Source organism: Uranotaenia lowii, chromosome 3 (genome assembly GCF_029784155.1).
Source record: "Uranotaenia lowii strain MFRU-FL chromosome 3, ASM2978415v1, whole genome shotgun sequence".
NCBI lineage: Eukaryota > Metazoa > Arthropoda > Insecta > Diptera > Culicidae > Uranotaenia > Uranotaenia lowii.
Window position 1 is genome coordinate 66161940 of NC_073693.1, and position 17230 is coordinate 66179169.

Below are 17230 nucleotides of genomic sequence, written 5' to 3' on the forward strand. Positions count from 1 at the left end.
TTCTGATCTGGCCAAGCCTTCCCATTGATGACGTCAACAAATAATCTGAGTGAGCACGTCTATCTGGAGGGGAAGCGACGAATGGATAAATATAATCGATAAATTGCCGATTACCGTATGTGAGCGAGTGAGGTTGTCGGCGAAGCTTTATTTTTAACTACTATCTGTGTTTTTCTCTGCTCATTAAAAAGCTTCAACTGCAGCGACCCGACGATGATGTCGTGTTGCGGGGGTGGGTGGAGGTCCATGAATATGTGCTGATGATGAGGATGGCGCTTTCAACTAACGAGTGCTGAGAGCTTTCATTTATTTTTAAATCCGTTCTTCGGCTGTGTTTTTTTTCTCTCTTTTTTTATATTTTGATTCAAGTGACTAAGCCAGAAGAGGTGGTTTGCCTCGCTTGATTATGCAAATTTGAATTATCACTTATGCAACAGCTTTCCTACACCAGCTCATCGTTAGGTCGGCTCGATTAAGAAAACAATTTTTTTTACTTAAGAGAGAATGGACACATAAAGTTTGTCATTCCAACTGAGGTAAAGGACTTTAACGTTACGAAGACATAAAACCAATTTCTTAACCATACAATTTCCTAGATTTTTTCTAACCATAATGAGTCCATTCTTAGAATATACGATAATAGCTCAGGTAAATACACAGGCCATTACACTGGTTTATAAGAAAAAATTAAAATTCTTCAAACGGTTGATGACTACTCAAGTTGTGATAAATGGTCTGAGTCTTACAAAACGCTCAAATACTTTACAAGTTGATTGAAGATTTTTTTAAAATTAACATGTCTTCTTTAGAAAATCTTAAAATATTTGGAAATTAGTTATTTTTCTTTATCAAAAATGGGTCAAATTGTTAACATTAAAAAGAAAAATTTTGCTACCTAGTGTTATCGGTGGCAACCAAAGGCCCAACTTACCAGGAACAAAATAAACAAAACATAACTTCCAGACATGCAGAAGATTACGACGACGACGAGTAGGACGACAGACATGCAAACGTTCTTGCAGGTGTTGTCACCGTACTGGAACCTGTAAGTTGATAATGCAGCCAACAACAGAAAAAAAAATAACAGACCTATTTAACGATAATACCGGACATTTCCATTGAAAACAGAAAGAACCTCGGTTTGCCAACTGAAAGAAACAGTTCCAGGAGAAAGATACCCAGTCAGTCAGTAGGTATGTTTTTGTGTAACCGCAATTCTAATTAAGTAAACGTCCGTCAGCTGGATGCATGACTACTGTTAGGAGCTTGTAGCTAATAGCAAATTGACGTAATAGCATGGTCTCTCCCGGTTGCTACATGTTAATCAAAATAGCACAACTGGTTCGGATCAATGTGCGTCAATGATAAAACTTCAAGCTGGATGAATGGGTAAGTTTTCGCATCACGACACAAGAAACTTTCGATTTCAAGGAAAAAGTCTCAAACTATCGTATTAGCACTTGCTCGTACGTAGGAACTTAAGTTTGGAGATTTAATTGTTTAGATAGTTGGTAAATTCCGATTGGAATAAAACCAATACTGATATTACTTTTAATACAATTTGTATTTTCCTTTAATGGCGACCGTCAAAAAAATGGTTCTTCCTCCTACCACAAAACACAGACTGGCAAACTGTTATGACTGATAAATGGCTTTCAGCATTAGAAAAAGGTGCCACAAAAATTGGAACTTCCAAGTTGTTTGTTATTCAATCAATTTCAATTACACTTAGGAAATGGCCCAACACTTCAAATCTATTCATATGGAAAAAAAAATTCTGCGGGGAAAAAACGTAAGAATGACGGAAACCTCCCAGGTAACACAGATTAAGCTCACTAGCATTAGGAAGTATCATTATGGTTTAATTATGGCATTTTTTTGTGTAGCTCGTTTTATGACGGTTCAATTATGGTCATGCAAAATGCTTATATTCTTGTTTCGACCACATATTTTAGATAGTTTTGGAAACGCTAAAAAAGCATTTATTAAACATACTGTTTTAGTTGTTTTGAAAACGTTATGAATGCTCTGTTTAAACTATAATAAAACACAAACTTACATGTTTCCTCCAAGCTTTCCTTTGCATGTTTAATAATAGCATTCAGTGCTTAATCATTAAACCGCCATGAAATTTAGTGACAGTTCTCGATCGAGATGTCAAAACAGGGCACGCTCAGGTTAGATATTTGAAATTGAAATATTTGAATTGGAATTCCCATTTTTACACATTTTTGATAAGTTATGTGTGTTGATTTTGAGTTAAAATATTTTTTTTTTAATCTTTGAATACTTCAAATTACCGGAAGTGGTAAGAATATCTCTACAATATGAGTATTAACACGTTCGTCGCCACGCTCATTTTGGTAGTTTTACTAGCCGGGCCCAAAGAAATTTTCAGAGAGAGAAAGCAAAGAGGGAGAACTCCCATATTTGAAACGTGTGGCGAAGCTGAGCGGTAAACTCAAGTAAGAGAGCGTCACATGCTTTTTGATGTGACGGGGCCCCCCAGTACAAGGGCTAAAAGAATGGTGCTTGGGACTAGCAGTTTATTCAAAATGCACAAAACTCATGCTCTCCCTTTGAAAAATGATCAATAACGGCGCCGGCCACGTCTTAGTAGTCAATGAGGAATGAAGGAAGGATTGTTACTTGAATACTTCATTGGATCAATTAACAACCTTTCATCCCTTTATATTCCAAAGATTAATTTTGAAAAATTCTGAAACAAAGGTAAGTCAATGTCTCCAACTATAGAAACCGTCTATACGTCTGCGAATCTATATTTAAATATCCAAGGAAAGGGTTGCGTTAGTAGGGGAAAGGTTATAGATCAGGATCCATTTTGGTGAATGGTGCGATCGAGTTTTTCTACACCTCCTTGGCTCCTAGATTTTTCTAAAAGAAACTCCTAATTTCTATCTTTGAGGCAGGTATAAGAAGTTAATCGTAAAGTAAAAAATGTGTTTAAATTTTCTTTAAACTAACTATTTTTTCTTAAATCTTGCTCCTGATACATTAATGTGTTTTCAAAAACGCCCTTTAGAGTAAAGCATACTAACTTTCCACAAGAAATAAAAAAAAACTCAATATTCATGAATAGACCTTAAAGAAAAAGATTTTTTTAACAATTGGCCTATCCTTATTGATACATGAACATACCAACGCATTATGGAATTACTTCTAGGGGAAGAGGGGGCATAATGCCCACGTTAAGAAGAAAGCCTTGTTTTTGAATACATTCGAAAAGATTAACTTTAGTTTTCGATTGTGTTTGGAAGTTTGGTTTATTTTTTGTCTAAATCTGATAGTTAGAATAACTGGAAGGTCAAAAAAGGCCGCAAATTTAATGAAGTTTGAAGGTAGAAAATTGGATTTCAGATTCAGTAGGGGCATAATGCGCATATGTGTGTACCCAATCGCGCCGTTTAACGTATAATAAGTGTTTATTGATCCAAGTGTCTCCGAAAGTGTTTGCCAGGTAAAAACACTTCTATTCTACTTCACAGATGGGAAAATCTCTTGCTACGCGCAGTGCTGCCAGATATACTGAAATTCTTGTGAATAGTTAATTAAATCTTTATTTAATTTAGGAATTTTAAATATATTCGTTTATATTCAAGCTATGTTTTCCAATACAACTTATAAATATCCTTAAAATTGTTGTGATGACACTGCATATAAATTTAAACAAATATGAAACATGCTTAAAGATAAAAGGACATGGCGCGTTTTGCCCCACCTAGCCATGTTTATTAAAAATCGTTCAAAATAACAGAAAAAATAATTGAATGTGGGATATTTCTGTTTAACGATGATTTTCAAGGCCAATGTTCATCATTGTAACAGATGTCAGGTTTTTTTTTTGCCGATAGATGCCGTAATTCGTTACGAAAGTCAAGACACAAATTGCAAGGAATATGGCTTGAAAAGTATTTTTGGATTTTTGCAGGGATTTATCGCATATTTGATGCTATTTTTTTGTACAAAAGGTTTCTACTGTTAATTAGAAGGGAATAGCGTACCGAATTCTTAAAATAAGTATATATCTAGCTATTTATTGCAGTGGGGCGTTTTGCCAACACTGGGCATTATACCTCCAGTTCCTCTAATCATGTTTGAAGTCAGACCTCATAGAAAACGTTAGGTAATTTTACCTGTATTTTTGCTCTCTCCAGAATAAATGCGACTTAGTAGTGAAATTTCAGTAATGTAATAGAATCCTGTGCCTTCAAAATTTGCTTTAAAATTTTCAAAAATATTGCTTTTAATAATGATTTCAAAATTTTGGTATGACTTGTTCAAAATCGAAGCTGGTAATTTGTTTTAATAGAATGCAAATTATTTTTCCTGCCTCGAAACATATCTTCTAAACAACATACCTAGGTCATAGTGGCAAAATAAAAAATAAGACCTGAAACATTCTAATGCTTTTCCTATCTAGAGCTGGGAGAGGAAGACTGAAATTTGCTGTATCGTTTTCTGTATCGTTTTTTTACTGTTCGGCAAAAAGCCAGCAATTGTTGAAAAGATTTGTAATCGTTCAAATTTTAACTTTAGATGATCAGTTTCGTGTAGCGAGTCATGTAACTCAGTTGTTTAGGTGCTAAATTTAGATTTAGCTATATTTTTAGAACAACCATTAATCAAACCATTTTTATTTATCAGCTTCAAAACTTTGACGAAATTTAAACGACTCAATACGCCTGATCATGCATGAATTTGCCAGAACAAAACAAAACGTAATTAAATCATTGTTCTTTGCAAAAGAAGTGCTTTCCAGCATCAATCAAGTTTTATTAAAAATCACCAAATAAAAAAGTAAAATTTTAAACCTTCGCACTGGTCGGTAGATTGATGAGAGAAATTTGACGTTTGAAAGTTTTTTTTTTCTTTTTTTATTCAGTCTTCCTCCCCCAGATCTAGAGAATACTTTGCTTAGGATTCAAGGTGTCGATAACGATTTTTCAATTCAGTCAAAAATCATTTTGGATTTGCTCCTGCCATCGCGCTTACATTTTTCATACACAATATTGCATTTAGAATAAAGCTTCCAATATCCAAACGAAACCCCATTTTCTTCGCGTCGCCATTTTACGATTTTTCTTCCAACTCAACACCAAATTTAAAGCACAGAAAACCTCTGAATCACATAATTTCAGCATATTTCACCGGAATTTCATAAAACCACGACACCAAAACAATAAAACAATTTTAACTTCTCTACGACCTTTTTAAAAAAAAACATATAATTTATTGGCACAGCCGATTGACGAAGAAATTTCAACACCACAAAAAAAAACAAGAAAACAAACGCGACTACAAAAAAATGCTACCGTTCTCGAGCACAGCTTGCTGCAAACTCTGTTGGAGTTTCATGCGATTTTCAGTGATTAATAGCGTTTTAGTTCTCTGAAAGCCGCCATCTTGTATTTCACGTCTGATAGCGAAATTTGACTTCTTCTAGTTTAGCCCCTCTAACTATTACCTACATATATTTGGGGGATTTCATAAGAGTTTTAGTTATTTACAGCATTTTAAGGTTCAGCGAAAGTCGTCATCTTGGATTTCAAGATGGCGTCTAATAGAGAAATTCAACTTAAACTGATTGAGCCAATTTACCTAATGACCATATCGTGGGAGTTTCAGGTGAGTTTCAGTGATTAAAATCATTTTAATGATTAGTGGAAGCTGTCATCTTGGATTTCAAGATGATGCCTGATAGCGAAATTCTTTTCGTTGATCCCTTTCAACTAATAACTTTATTGAGGGAGTTTCAAGCGATTTTCAGTGATTAACAGCGTTTTGAAATTCTGTGGAATCCGCCATCTTGATGGCGGATCTTGATTTCAAGATGGCGTCCGATATCGAAATTCGACTTCTTCTTGTTTAGCTCTTTCAGCTAATACTAATATTGTGAAGCTTTCGTGCGATTTTCAGTCATTTAAAGAATTTTCAAGTTCAGTGGAAGCCGCCATCTTGGATTTCATGATGTTGTCGAAAAGAAAAAAATCGACTTCTACTCGTCTACACTCTTATAGTGGTGGTTAAATGCGACTTTTTGTCATTTAAAGCATTTAAAGTTTAGTGGATGCCGCCATCTTGGATTTCAAGATGGTCTCAGATAGCGAAATTCGACTTCGACTTCGACGAAATTTTACTCGTTTAGCCCTTTCACCCGATACCTTTTTGTTGGGGTTTCATGCGATTTCAAGTCATTAACACCATTTTAAAGTTCAGCGAAAGCCGCCATATTGGATTTCAAGATGGCGTCAGATAACGAAATTTACTTCAACTCATGATTTATTCCACGGGTCATTCACAACCAATCCCTTTTCATTCAAAAAGTCCGCCCTCATTTACTGTACTATTGAATAACCACTCAGAAATGAGGAACTCATCCTTAGCGTGTAATTGGTTGGCTTGCGAGAGAAACGTCAAATCGTAGCTTTTTTTGGGGTCATCATTAAACCATAATAAAACTATGAATTGACTCACGCCATGTTGGTTGCAAAATCGAAGGACACAAAATGACGCCATGTTGGTGGATTCACAATGCAAGCATTGGAAAATATTTTTTCAGGCCTTTTTTCCATCAATTCCATCATGATTGACCATCAGATTTGACGAGGCGCATTTATTTTAAGATACTATTTCAAAAACATTTTACCTAAAATCTTGACTGGCAGTAGAAAAGACGCTCATTATATGGTTAAAACATTGGTTTTTTAGCTATTTATTTTACCAGATCATATCTGAATAATGCAATCGTCATTCATCAACCATTATGGTTGCTGGAAAAAATTTAAAAAAAAACTCCGAGAACTCACGGAATCATAAAAAAACAAAAATTTCTAACATGTCTAATAATAGCTTTTTAAAAGCTTTGGTGACCAACATTGATGACCAACAATGATATGTCTTGATGACGTTTTTAGGGTAGGGCCAAATAGCCTGATTTTGGCTTTATTAGAGTCCAGGTGATGTTATAGAATGCGCTTTAGCTTTTTATGAAGATTGATGCTATAGTCCAAACGCAATTTTGCTGACCATAATAAAGCTAAAATTGTTACTTGGGAAGTGATAAAAGTGTTCGGGGAACGTATTTCGACAACTAGGAAGCCGGGATCTGGGGGAAATCGAAATCCGGGAGCCGCAGTGACGAACAGAAGAGTGACTAACAATCCGAGCGAAGCTTCAATCTTTCCGTTCGAGATGTCGCCAATAAGTTGGTAATATGGTCTACAACCGTGCATGAAGCTTAAAAACGATCCGGACTATCGACTATCGAGAAGGTTGCGACTGCTAATCGCAATGAAAAACAAAACCTTATGGCAAAAACAAGGTCTTGAAAGCTGTATACGACATTGTTGACAGTTTGATTGCGTGGTAATGGACGACGAAACTCACGCCAAGGCAGACTTCAAACAGCTTACAGAACAAGAGTTTTATACAGCAACCGGATGAGGATGGCAGACATTTTAAAGCATATTAAACTATTGGCTTGAAAAGCAACATTTTCGTTGCAAACGGGAACGTCAACCAGGAAATTTACGTGAAGAATTATCACTTGTTTTGCAGTTTTTGCCGGATTTGGCATACTGCCATTAAGGAAAAAAGGCCGTGGAGTGGTATGCCCCTAACAACATTCAGGTTGTGCCCAAGGATAAGAACCCTCACATCACATGAGAGCTTCGTCCAATCGAAAAATATTAGCAAACCTTAAGAAGACCCAATAAACTGTTATCAGCGAGAAGCAGAAAATTACTTTGATTTTTTTTAGTAAACTGATAATCGATTTGCACGCAATTTATTTTGACCACTTTTTGATCCGAACACCCTTTAGTAAACGAGAAGCAAACCAATTTTTCTAAACCGATCTTACTGAAAAAAGGTTCGGTAGTTTGATGTTAAATTTCAGTACATACTTTGAGCCTCATCACTTAGGTATATATTTGGTAACGAATTTCCAAGATTCTAAAGCCTGCATATTCTGTAAAGTTTTTTGACACCAACTATGTTAAACGGGATCGATCCAATCAACTTACCAAATTACGAATCGCTGATTGATCTGCTCATCCGCCGGAAACGGAACCGACTCGTGTCGCGGACCTTCGTACGGGAACTGGTGGCTGTAGTCGGCCGGTCTGGGTCGGGGAGTCAGGTGCAGGTCCTTGCTGCCCCACGGGATCAAACTGTCGACGGTGATGTATTGCTGGTGATTGGGGGAAAAAATTGGTGTTAGTTGTCCACTTTTTTTCTTGGAACACTTTGGGTTGGGTGGTTAAAAAAGTCAGCTGTTTATTGTTTTTTTTTTTCATGGAATCTAATTCTTTATCCCGAATAAGAATTAACTCAGCTGTCTTTCCACCCACACCGCTCCCCTTTAATTAAAAGCCAACAACACAACGAATGGTGGCGCGAGCCAGGTGGTAATTTTCCGATTGATTTGAACCGTGAATTGTTTGAGCAAATGGTTTTTGGAGGTAGCTGGAATTAACATTTCACACACAACTCGGCTCTGTTTGCGCTTTGTGTTAGATTTTGGCAAATATGGATAGCGGGTGGGTGGCAAAGGTGAGTTTTGCGTCACCCAGCACCCTCCCCTTATTTGAACGGGATGGAATAGTGGAATTCGGAGAAAAAAAAAACGGGAGAAGGAACGCAGTTTGATAAAGAGGGGCCTAGCGATATTTACTTGTGTTAGTGGTTTCGTGATTCCTCCTAGTGACGGTTCAATACTCTCATTGTAGATGTCAGAGACTAGTCTCATCGCTCTGTTGATTCAGATTAGCAGTTTGTTTTTGTTGTTTTAATGTTTTTTTTCGTTTGGTCGTTGATTCCGTTTGTTTGTTTTTTCGTTTTGTTTTGCGAACGAAGAAGGTCGAAATTTTCACAGATGCGATTTGTTGTAGTGGGTTGTATATTGTTTTATAGTTCCGGTCGAGATTGTTTGGTATTGAATTGTTGATGTTGTTTTTGGTTTGTTGTTGATGAAAGCATGCGGAAAAAGGGTAAACAAGAATGGAAAAGAGAAAAGAGTTAATGATTAATCCTAGCAATGTAAATGGTTGTTGAAACTGTTTCCTAGCCTGAAACAGAGTGACTTTCTACGTGAGAAGGTGGTGGTGCCGTTTTTTGAGGTACAAATCTTAAGAAGAGATATTTTCTGAGTTCTATAGAGATGAGTTTGAATTATTTTTGATTTGTTTAAATCTATATTTACATCATTCAAGACTAAATTTCAAGACTTTGTATGAATATAGTTTTACGGTGAAGTTCTTTCAAAGATATAAAAATTTACAGTTGGATATAGGAAGTGAGTTTTGCAGAAAAAAGCTCAACCTTAGCATGCATTTATTTTTGTTGAACTTACGATTTTCGGATCCTACAGAAAATGTTTGTCCGGACCAGCAGAAAAAATCTTCAATGCGTCAGCGAAACCAAAACATTATTTGTTTTGGTTCACCGCATGCTTTGGGCAATTCGAAATTGATGATTGCCAAACAATAGAATAGTGATGATGATGACAGTTTAAATGTTTCCATCATCACACGGTTCAGCAAGACTACTCAAATTAGGTTCATATTAACACAACAGTGTTGCCAGACATTCTGAGTAGAAGTATGATTCTACTGAATGAGAAATGAGTACTTTCCCGGTCAGGGAATCAAAGTGTGAATAGTGACAAATAAATTATCGCTAATGATACAAGTAACGAATAGACGAAGAATGAGAATAAAGATTAACTCTATTCCAAACACTGAAACCGGCGTTTTCAACATTTTTAATAATAAAGTAGGGGAAGCATAAGGATATATGATCCCTGGGATGACTTGATTCCTTAGCTGTACCTCGAAACTGGAATGTCTTTTAAAGATCAAGTGCTCTAGAAAAATGTGCCAAATGGAAGAAAAGCTGTGGCCAGCACTGTATCGATCCCTTGCAAGTATGCAACTTATGCGCCACTTCGTTGCCGAAGATTGCACACCACGTCTAAATTGCCCGGCTGGGACTCTCTTCAGGGCGAGTCAAGAAGATAGTCCGGAAAGATTATGAGGATCGATTCAGGCAGGCTTTCAAAGAAGAACGAAAAACTCGAGTGAAACTCGGACTCACTCAAAATGAATTTCAAAAACCCTAGAACTCCCTAAAAACATCCGGTAAGAAATCACCCATACCTAAAGTTAATATCATAGGACCAAAGAAAACATCGCACTAGAAAGCGAACGGTAGTGGAAGAGCAAATTCAAAATCAGAGCACATGGCTCGGAACACATGGACGACGTTACGCGTAGTGATGTGATATCAGTGTTTCATCCACTAAAAACTTTCGGGTAGGAGAATTAAGCCCATAATATATTCAAACTAGAATTGAAATACAATGATTTAGTGTAGTAACATAGTGAATTCAAAAGTGTATTTCAGGTAAGTACGATCGTTTCAATTTACTTCATGTTCGTTTAATTGAATTCAGTGGGCAAACGATTATTAGCTATATGCTATGTACATTTGTGTTTATTCTATGTTTCTCGTTTCCTATCTATTTCATTCTCCTACCAGTGCGTGCAACTAATTCTCTCTCTCTAACTCTCTTTCAGATTTCAGTAGCTGGAACCGTGCTGTGCTAAGGAAGGGGCCGAAGATTCATTTGGCAAGCGTAACGCTTACCACACTCGAGTGTTATGCTTTGCTGATTTTATGTGGGGCGTTCATAAATTATGTTCGAACTTAGTATGCATACTTTTTATGCCATCCACTTTATAAAAATCTTGGACGCGTCCAACGGATAAGCAGTCCGTGAAAAATATGTTGGCTATTTGGTGTGGTTCGTCTTTCGTGGACGAACAAGAATGATGCTGTAGAACAAAAGGCAATCAAATAGTGTGACTCACCGAATGCTGTATTGTTTGCTGGTGTTTTACTTACGGCAGCGGCCGTGTGTGGTTTTCGAACACCGACGATGGGCTGCTAAAGTTGATGATACTGCTCTTGCTGCGGGAATGGTTGAAGTCTGCAAAATAGCTGTTGGGTCGTTGACCGTCTGGGAGACCAGTGTGATCAGAACACTGATCACGGGCAGTTGATGATCAAGAAGGCTATCGCTGATTCCAACGAGGATCTATGCTGGGTTGATGTTTGGATCCCTTGACGAAATGTGGTTGGTCTGGGCTATTCTCGGGTGGGTTTTCGGGTAAAGTTGTCCCTCTAACTCACCAGAGTTTCAAATCCGGATCACGCTCGATTTTGGATGACGCTTGCGGGGCGGTGGCTTACTGTTCGGGCTGCTGTTGATGAAACGGTGTGCCTGAACGGCAAAGAAATTAGCACAGCACGAGCACGGATTTTTGTTACGCACGTCTTTACCTGTTCTCTAGGATTTCTACCTACGCACTCACGCACTCTTAGCCCTATCGTAGTAGCTTTAACTTTACTACTATAATAATAAAAAAAAAGAATTTAGTTTCAAAAAGTTTGATTCCACATCACTATTACCTAAACTACAATTAGGTCAAATAAAACGGCGCGAGTAAAACAACTTCCACACGCGATCACGATCCAGTTTGAAGTGATCGATGGTGTGCAGCCTCATATTAGGGCAAATGATCTCGGACGGAAGTACGTCATTTCCCGAATGGTCTTTAGAAAATTTTCGTGAAATTGCCACAAATAAGTCGCTCGTTTTCCGATCGTCTTCTGGGCCTGTATGTCTCATCCCAACCCTTCCGAATAATTGTCTGGACACGATCTTAAAGTGAGAGAGCCAGACATTTAGGTCGTCGATTACTCGATTAAGACAAGGGATCGAAACAGTGTTGACCTGTTTGCATACCCATCAGGCTGAACCAACATAACATTGTTGGTTCGGAGAATTATTTAGAAGTTTCAATGGTGCGACTGCTACAAAGCAAAGCTGTTATTTCGAAAAAGATCTTTTTTCATCACTTTAAAATGTTTCTTACATGCAAAAGTTATGATAAAATTATTTATTCCAATATACCAACCGTAAGAGTATCATATGAACTTTCAGAGGGCTTTAGTTGGCCTTCTGAACCGATGTTCGCAAGTTCGAGCCCAAGAGTCCAACATCTAACACAGTTGTACCGAATAAGTTTTTCAATAACTGTACACCAACTGCAGCGTTGATATAAAGTCGCGAATGCCATATAGATGGTTGAACGATTATAGCCCAAGGCAACAAACATTTTTCTGAGGTGCAAAGAATTTAGGAGCTTATTTTGACTGATTTTGGGACGCTGATTCTAAATACTCAATAAGTTTTTTTTCTATTGGCTCTTGGTCTCAAGATTATTTTTGAACATAGGAAAAAATCGCTTAACTAATTTTTTGCACGTTTTTAGAAAAACTGTACAACATCACAAATATTCTAAAATTAAAGGTTTTAATTTACGACCACGAGTTATTTTGATTACGTGGAAAAAAAGTTAGTTAACTTTTCTTTTTGTAAATTTTCTTTTACCTGCATAAAAACGGGAATTGAGATGAAATTTTAAAGTAGATTCAAACTAGATGAAACCTTAGATATTTCTAAAACCCTAAGTCAGGTCGTTTCGCAGTCTTCAAAAAAGTTGTTGTCTTGAAACAAAAATATCTAGGAAAGTTCTGTTTCCTGGATAGAGTGAAGAATAATAAACTGATACAAAATCAGCTTTTTGTTTTCCTGTTGGATTTTCAATTTATTAGTTATCTGAGATCGATTTTAACCAAAACTGACCAATTTTTAAATTTTCATAGGCCATATCACATAAACTAGAGGTGATAGAATAAATCTGGCAAATGTTATGAACTCAGGAGACCAAATTGTTTCAACCTTGTTTTTCAAACTTAGACACCGAAAATGCTATTCCTCTGAGTAGTCAAAACAAAAAAAAAATAACATGAATCCCATAATGCTATATTTTAAAAGCAATCTCTCAATTTTTTAAAGAATTTTTTTCCAAGATGTATGATATGGATTCAATTGATTGCTGAAGTTAAAAAAAATATATTTTTCTTTTTAATAGATCTTGATCAATGCTAAGCACGAAATAACTAATTTTTTTTCCAATAATTGCCTATAGGGATTTTTTTAGAATTTCTTTTGTTTGGTACTAACTAACTGTGAAATGAGAACTAATATCGCTAAAAATATTAGATGAACCTTTTATCTTCAGATTTTGCTTGAATTTTGCCTTGATACTTAAACTTTGAAAATATCACAATTTTTTGTTCTAGTTCATCTACGGATTTATGTATCGTTCTAAATTTTGGAGCATATTAAAACCACTAATAAGTTGAAACTATACGCTGTTCAAAAATTGCAGGTTTTTTAAATAGATATGATGAAAATATAAAAAAAAAGGATCAAGTATCTTCAGTCGCCCCTACATATGAATATTTCTGATACAGTTGAATTATACTTACATATTTTACTCATATAACACTGAACATATAACCAAGGTTCCCAAAAAAAATTCTGTGTTTTACCAAAAAAAAATCTGACTTTCTGTGATTTTTCCCAAAAATTCTGTGAAGATTTTCTGTGATGCTTTTCCATTAATTTCATTCAAAACTTATGTCAAATTGCGTATTTGTTACATTTTACTTAATAAAAATCAGTTAACATAATCATTTTTATCCTATTTCTCAAATTCAAAGATAAAAGTTCAAAATTTGAATTGACATATAAAAAATTGTTTGAAAAAACCTCCAAAATTTAAAAATTCTGTAAAATCTGTGAATATTCCTAAAAATTCTGTGTTCTGTGACACAGATTCTGTGATGAAATTTGGCTCAAAATTTTGTGAAATTATAGATTTTTCTGTGATTTCGGCAAACCTGTTAATTTATTAAAATATCTACGATTTTGAAAATTTTTATCAAGCATTTTTTTTATTGTGTACAGCAGGGTAATTATTTATGACTTTAAACCATGTAAAAATCTAAAAATGTGTCTAATAGCTTAAGGTTTTTTTTAACATTTTTTTTGAAAATAAATCAAAATTTGATGTTGCCATTTGTTTTGTGAATATCTTCTCAAATTTCTTAATAACTGGTAATTAGAAAAACTCATGAATCGTTAAAAATTAAATTTCATTGCTGAAGCTTAAACACAAAGATCATCAAAAGTAAAATTGCTAGAGATTTTCCGACACGTAACCGGGCCGGACAAATCCGGGCTATTTCATCAAAACAAAAAACCTGGAAAAATCTGGGCATTTTATTTCAAAAGTGTCGACCAAAAATCCGGGCCGTATCCGTTAATTTTTTTTCGAAACCCAGGGTTTACTCTACAAAATTCAAAAAAGAATTTGGAAAAGAATTTCTAATTTATTTGTATTTAAGGATTCCTAAAACCTCTCATGATTATTTTTATAGAAATGGCTCAAAAAGGTTCGTTTTGGGCGCATAAATAAAAAAAATTAAAACATTTTAAAATTAAACAATCACACACATACAGGATTTTAGTGAAACTTCTTATTTTACCTAATTCTAATATGTACATCTTTCAAGGACATAATGGCTAACATCTTACAAATGCTAGAGCCACCAGCACACAGGAAGAAACAGAGATTTGATCTGATGATCTTATGATCTATCCTCTAGGCCAAGGTCGGTGATATGGCATATAAAGTGAATAATTAGGCCGGAACAAATATGAATTTTGGAAAAATAAAACATGTACTCGTTCTCAAATTCAAATATCTCTGACTGTACTACATTTATTCAGAACCCCTTTTTTGAATTTTTATGGTTAATTAATTGGTTATCGATCATCTGAACTTCATTTTTTCATATGACCGACAATATTGTTGATAATAGTGACTTTATGATAGAAAAAATATAAAAAACGCATTTTTAGAGAAAGTTTTTTTCAACGAAAGTTTAACCCTTTAATGCATAGTGTTGTTTTAAAACAACACTAATAAAAACTCAAATATCTCTGAAAATATTGAAAATTTTCATATCATTTATTCTTAAAAGTTATTTCTGAGATTAAAACACGCTTAGCTGAGGTACTGGCAGCACTTATTTGTTGTTTACATCAGAGAAATTTCACTTTACTTGCCGAAAAATTGAGCTCCGTAGTAAACATTTTTTTTCCCGCTCGTAAAGTGCAACGTATTTGTTCAATTCACCAGGTAAGAATTGCAAAAAATATATTAAATTGTTTGTTTTAATATCAAAAAAGTGTTTTGGTAGATGATTTGAACGAAAAACTCCCTATGTCGATTTTATAAGCAGAAATCATGATGTTGTTTTAAAACAACATTATGCATTCCATTGAGATTCATTGACAAATGTCTAAAACGTGTCCTATATGCTTTTCTTGTTCTCTATTTAATGGATGCGTGATACAGAACTGCAGAAATATTTAGAGAACTTATCAGATTCGGAAGATTGATTCGATGATTCGGACTCTGAACCAGACTATGAGCAACTTCAGGCATGTCACGACGCAAATTATTGTTCTGTGGATGATGATACTGAAGAGGACAAGATAGACATACAAGTCATCGATGGACACAAGACATCAGGTAGCTCTAAGTCAAGTCGGAAGAAACCTTTGGATGTAGAGTGGCTGTAAAAAAAATCTTATACTCAACCAAAGTGATCTAAAATTTGGCCCTCAAGGTAGTATTCCCGTTGAATTATTGGGATGTAAAACCCCCTACGAGTTTTTTTCCTATTTTTTTAGACCCGAAATTAAACAAAAAATTGTTGATGAAAGCAATTTGTATGCAATGCAAAAAAAAAATTGCCAACACATTTTCTATGCACACATCTGAATTAGATAAATTTGTTGGTATTCTCGTTTATAGTTCAGTCATGAATTGCTCAAATGTACGTTCTTATTGGAATGCGTCTTTTGGATATGAACCAATAAGGTCAGCCATGTGTTTGAATGATTTTGAACGCATTCGATCAAATCTCCATTTTACGAATAATGATGAAATTTTACCTAAAGATCATCCACAATTCGATCGACTAGCCAAAGTTCGACCATTGATTCACCATTTTAACGAACGTTTCGGTCATTTACCTTTCGAGCAGAAGCTTTGATGAGAAGATGAGCAAATGTGTGCCACGAAAATGAGCTCATATATGAAGCAATATTTACCAAATAATTTTTACTGGATCTGGGTCAAAATCGTCGCCCTTTTTAGAACCAAATTTGGGTGAAGCTGGAAACGCGATTGTGTCGGAATGTTCCAAGAGATATGAACCACAAAATGTATTTCGATAACTACTACACGTCTATCCCACTGATTTCATACCTTGCGAAAGAAGGTATTTATTCATTAGGTACAGTGCGCACTAATCGTTTACGAAATTGTCAGCTTATGGATAAGCAAAAATTGATGTAAAAGGAGATTCCTAGAGGATATTTCGAAGAAAGAACGTGTAACATTGATGGAATCGATATCAGTGTTGTTGGATGGAAGGACAACAAACCGGTCACTTTGCTGTCTTCTTACGTTGGAGCAGAGCCAGTTGGTACTATAAGCTGATTTGATAAGAAACAGCATTTTCGAGTTTCCATTCCTTGTCCTAAAGCAGTTCAGGAGTACAATCCGCACATGGGCGGTGTAGACCTACTCGACAGTTTGATTGGTAGATACGAAATTTCATTTAAGAGTCGCAAATGGACCACTCGACTTTTTTATCATTTTTTGGATATGGCAATCATCAATTCTTGGCTGGTCTACAAGAAAGTTATGTGTCGTGATCCAAAAAATACCAAAATACTCATGCTACTGGAATTCAGGTTTGAGTTGGCAGAAGTTTTGTGTAAGATCGGTGAAAACTCTCCAAAAAAAGGACGCCCACGGAAGGATCAACCTCTCAAACGAGTACGTCGTGATCCATTCCAATCTGGTCCACCTCAAAACGTAGAATTTGATCAAACTTCTCATTGGGCAATTTGGAAAAACAAGCAAGCAAGATGCAGATATGCCGATTGCAAAGGGTTTACAAAAAGATTTTGCGAGAAATGCCAAGTATCACTTTGCGACACAACCACCAACAACTGTTTTTTTCGTTATCATAATCCATAATATAAGTACCATCAAATAAATGTTCAATTTAATAATAAAAAATCAATTTGTTTTATTTTAAATGCATTTTTTGAAAGGAACCATCAATCTCCATGGAGTGCACAATGTTGTTTTAAAACAACATACTATAAAGATATAAAAATATTATCATTTATCATGAAATCGTTTCAAAT

At 35.5% G+C, this 17230-nt stretch overlaps 1 protein-coding gene across 1 annotated transcript in view; it reads right to left on the reverse strand.

The window, feature by feature from the left end:
- LOC129752258 (protein GDAP2 homolog) overlaps positions 1-17230 on the reverse strand; it is a 199865-nt gene that overhangs the window by 110170 nt on the left and 72465 nt on the right. The window contains exons 3-4 of the mRNA XM_055748044.1: positions 8696-8774; positions 8046-8212 (exon numbers count right to left, since the gene is read on the reverse strand). Of these exons, the coding sequence (XP_055604019.1) occupies positions 8046-8212; positions 8696-8774 (246 nt within the window). The remainder of the gene's footprint in view (positions 1-8045; positions 8213-8695; positions 8775-17230) is intronic.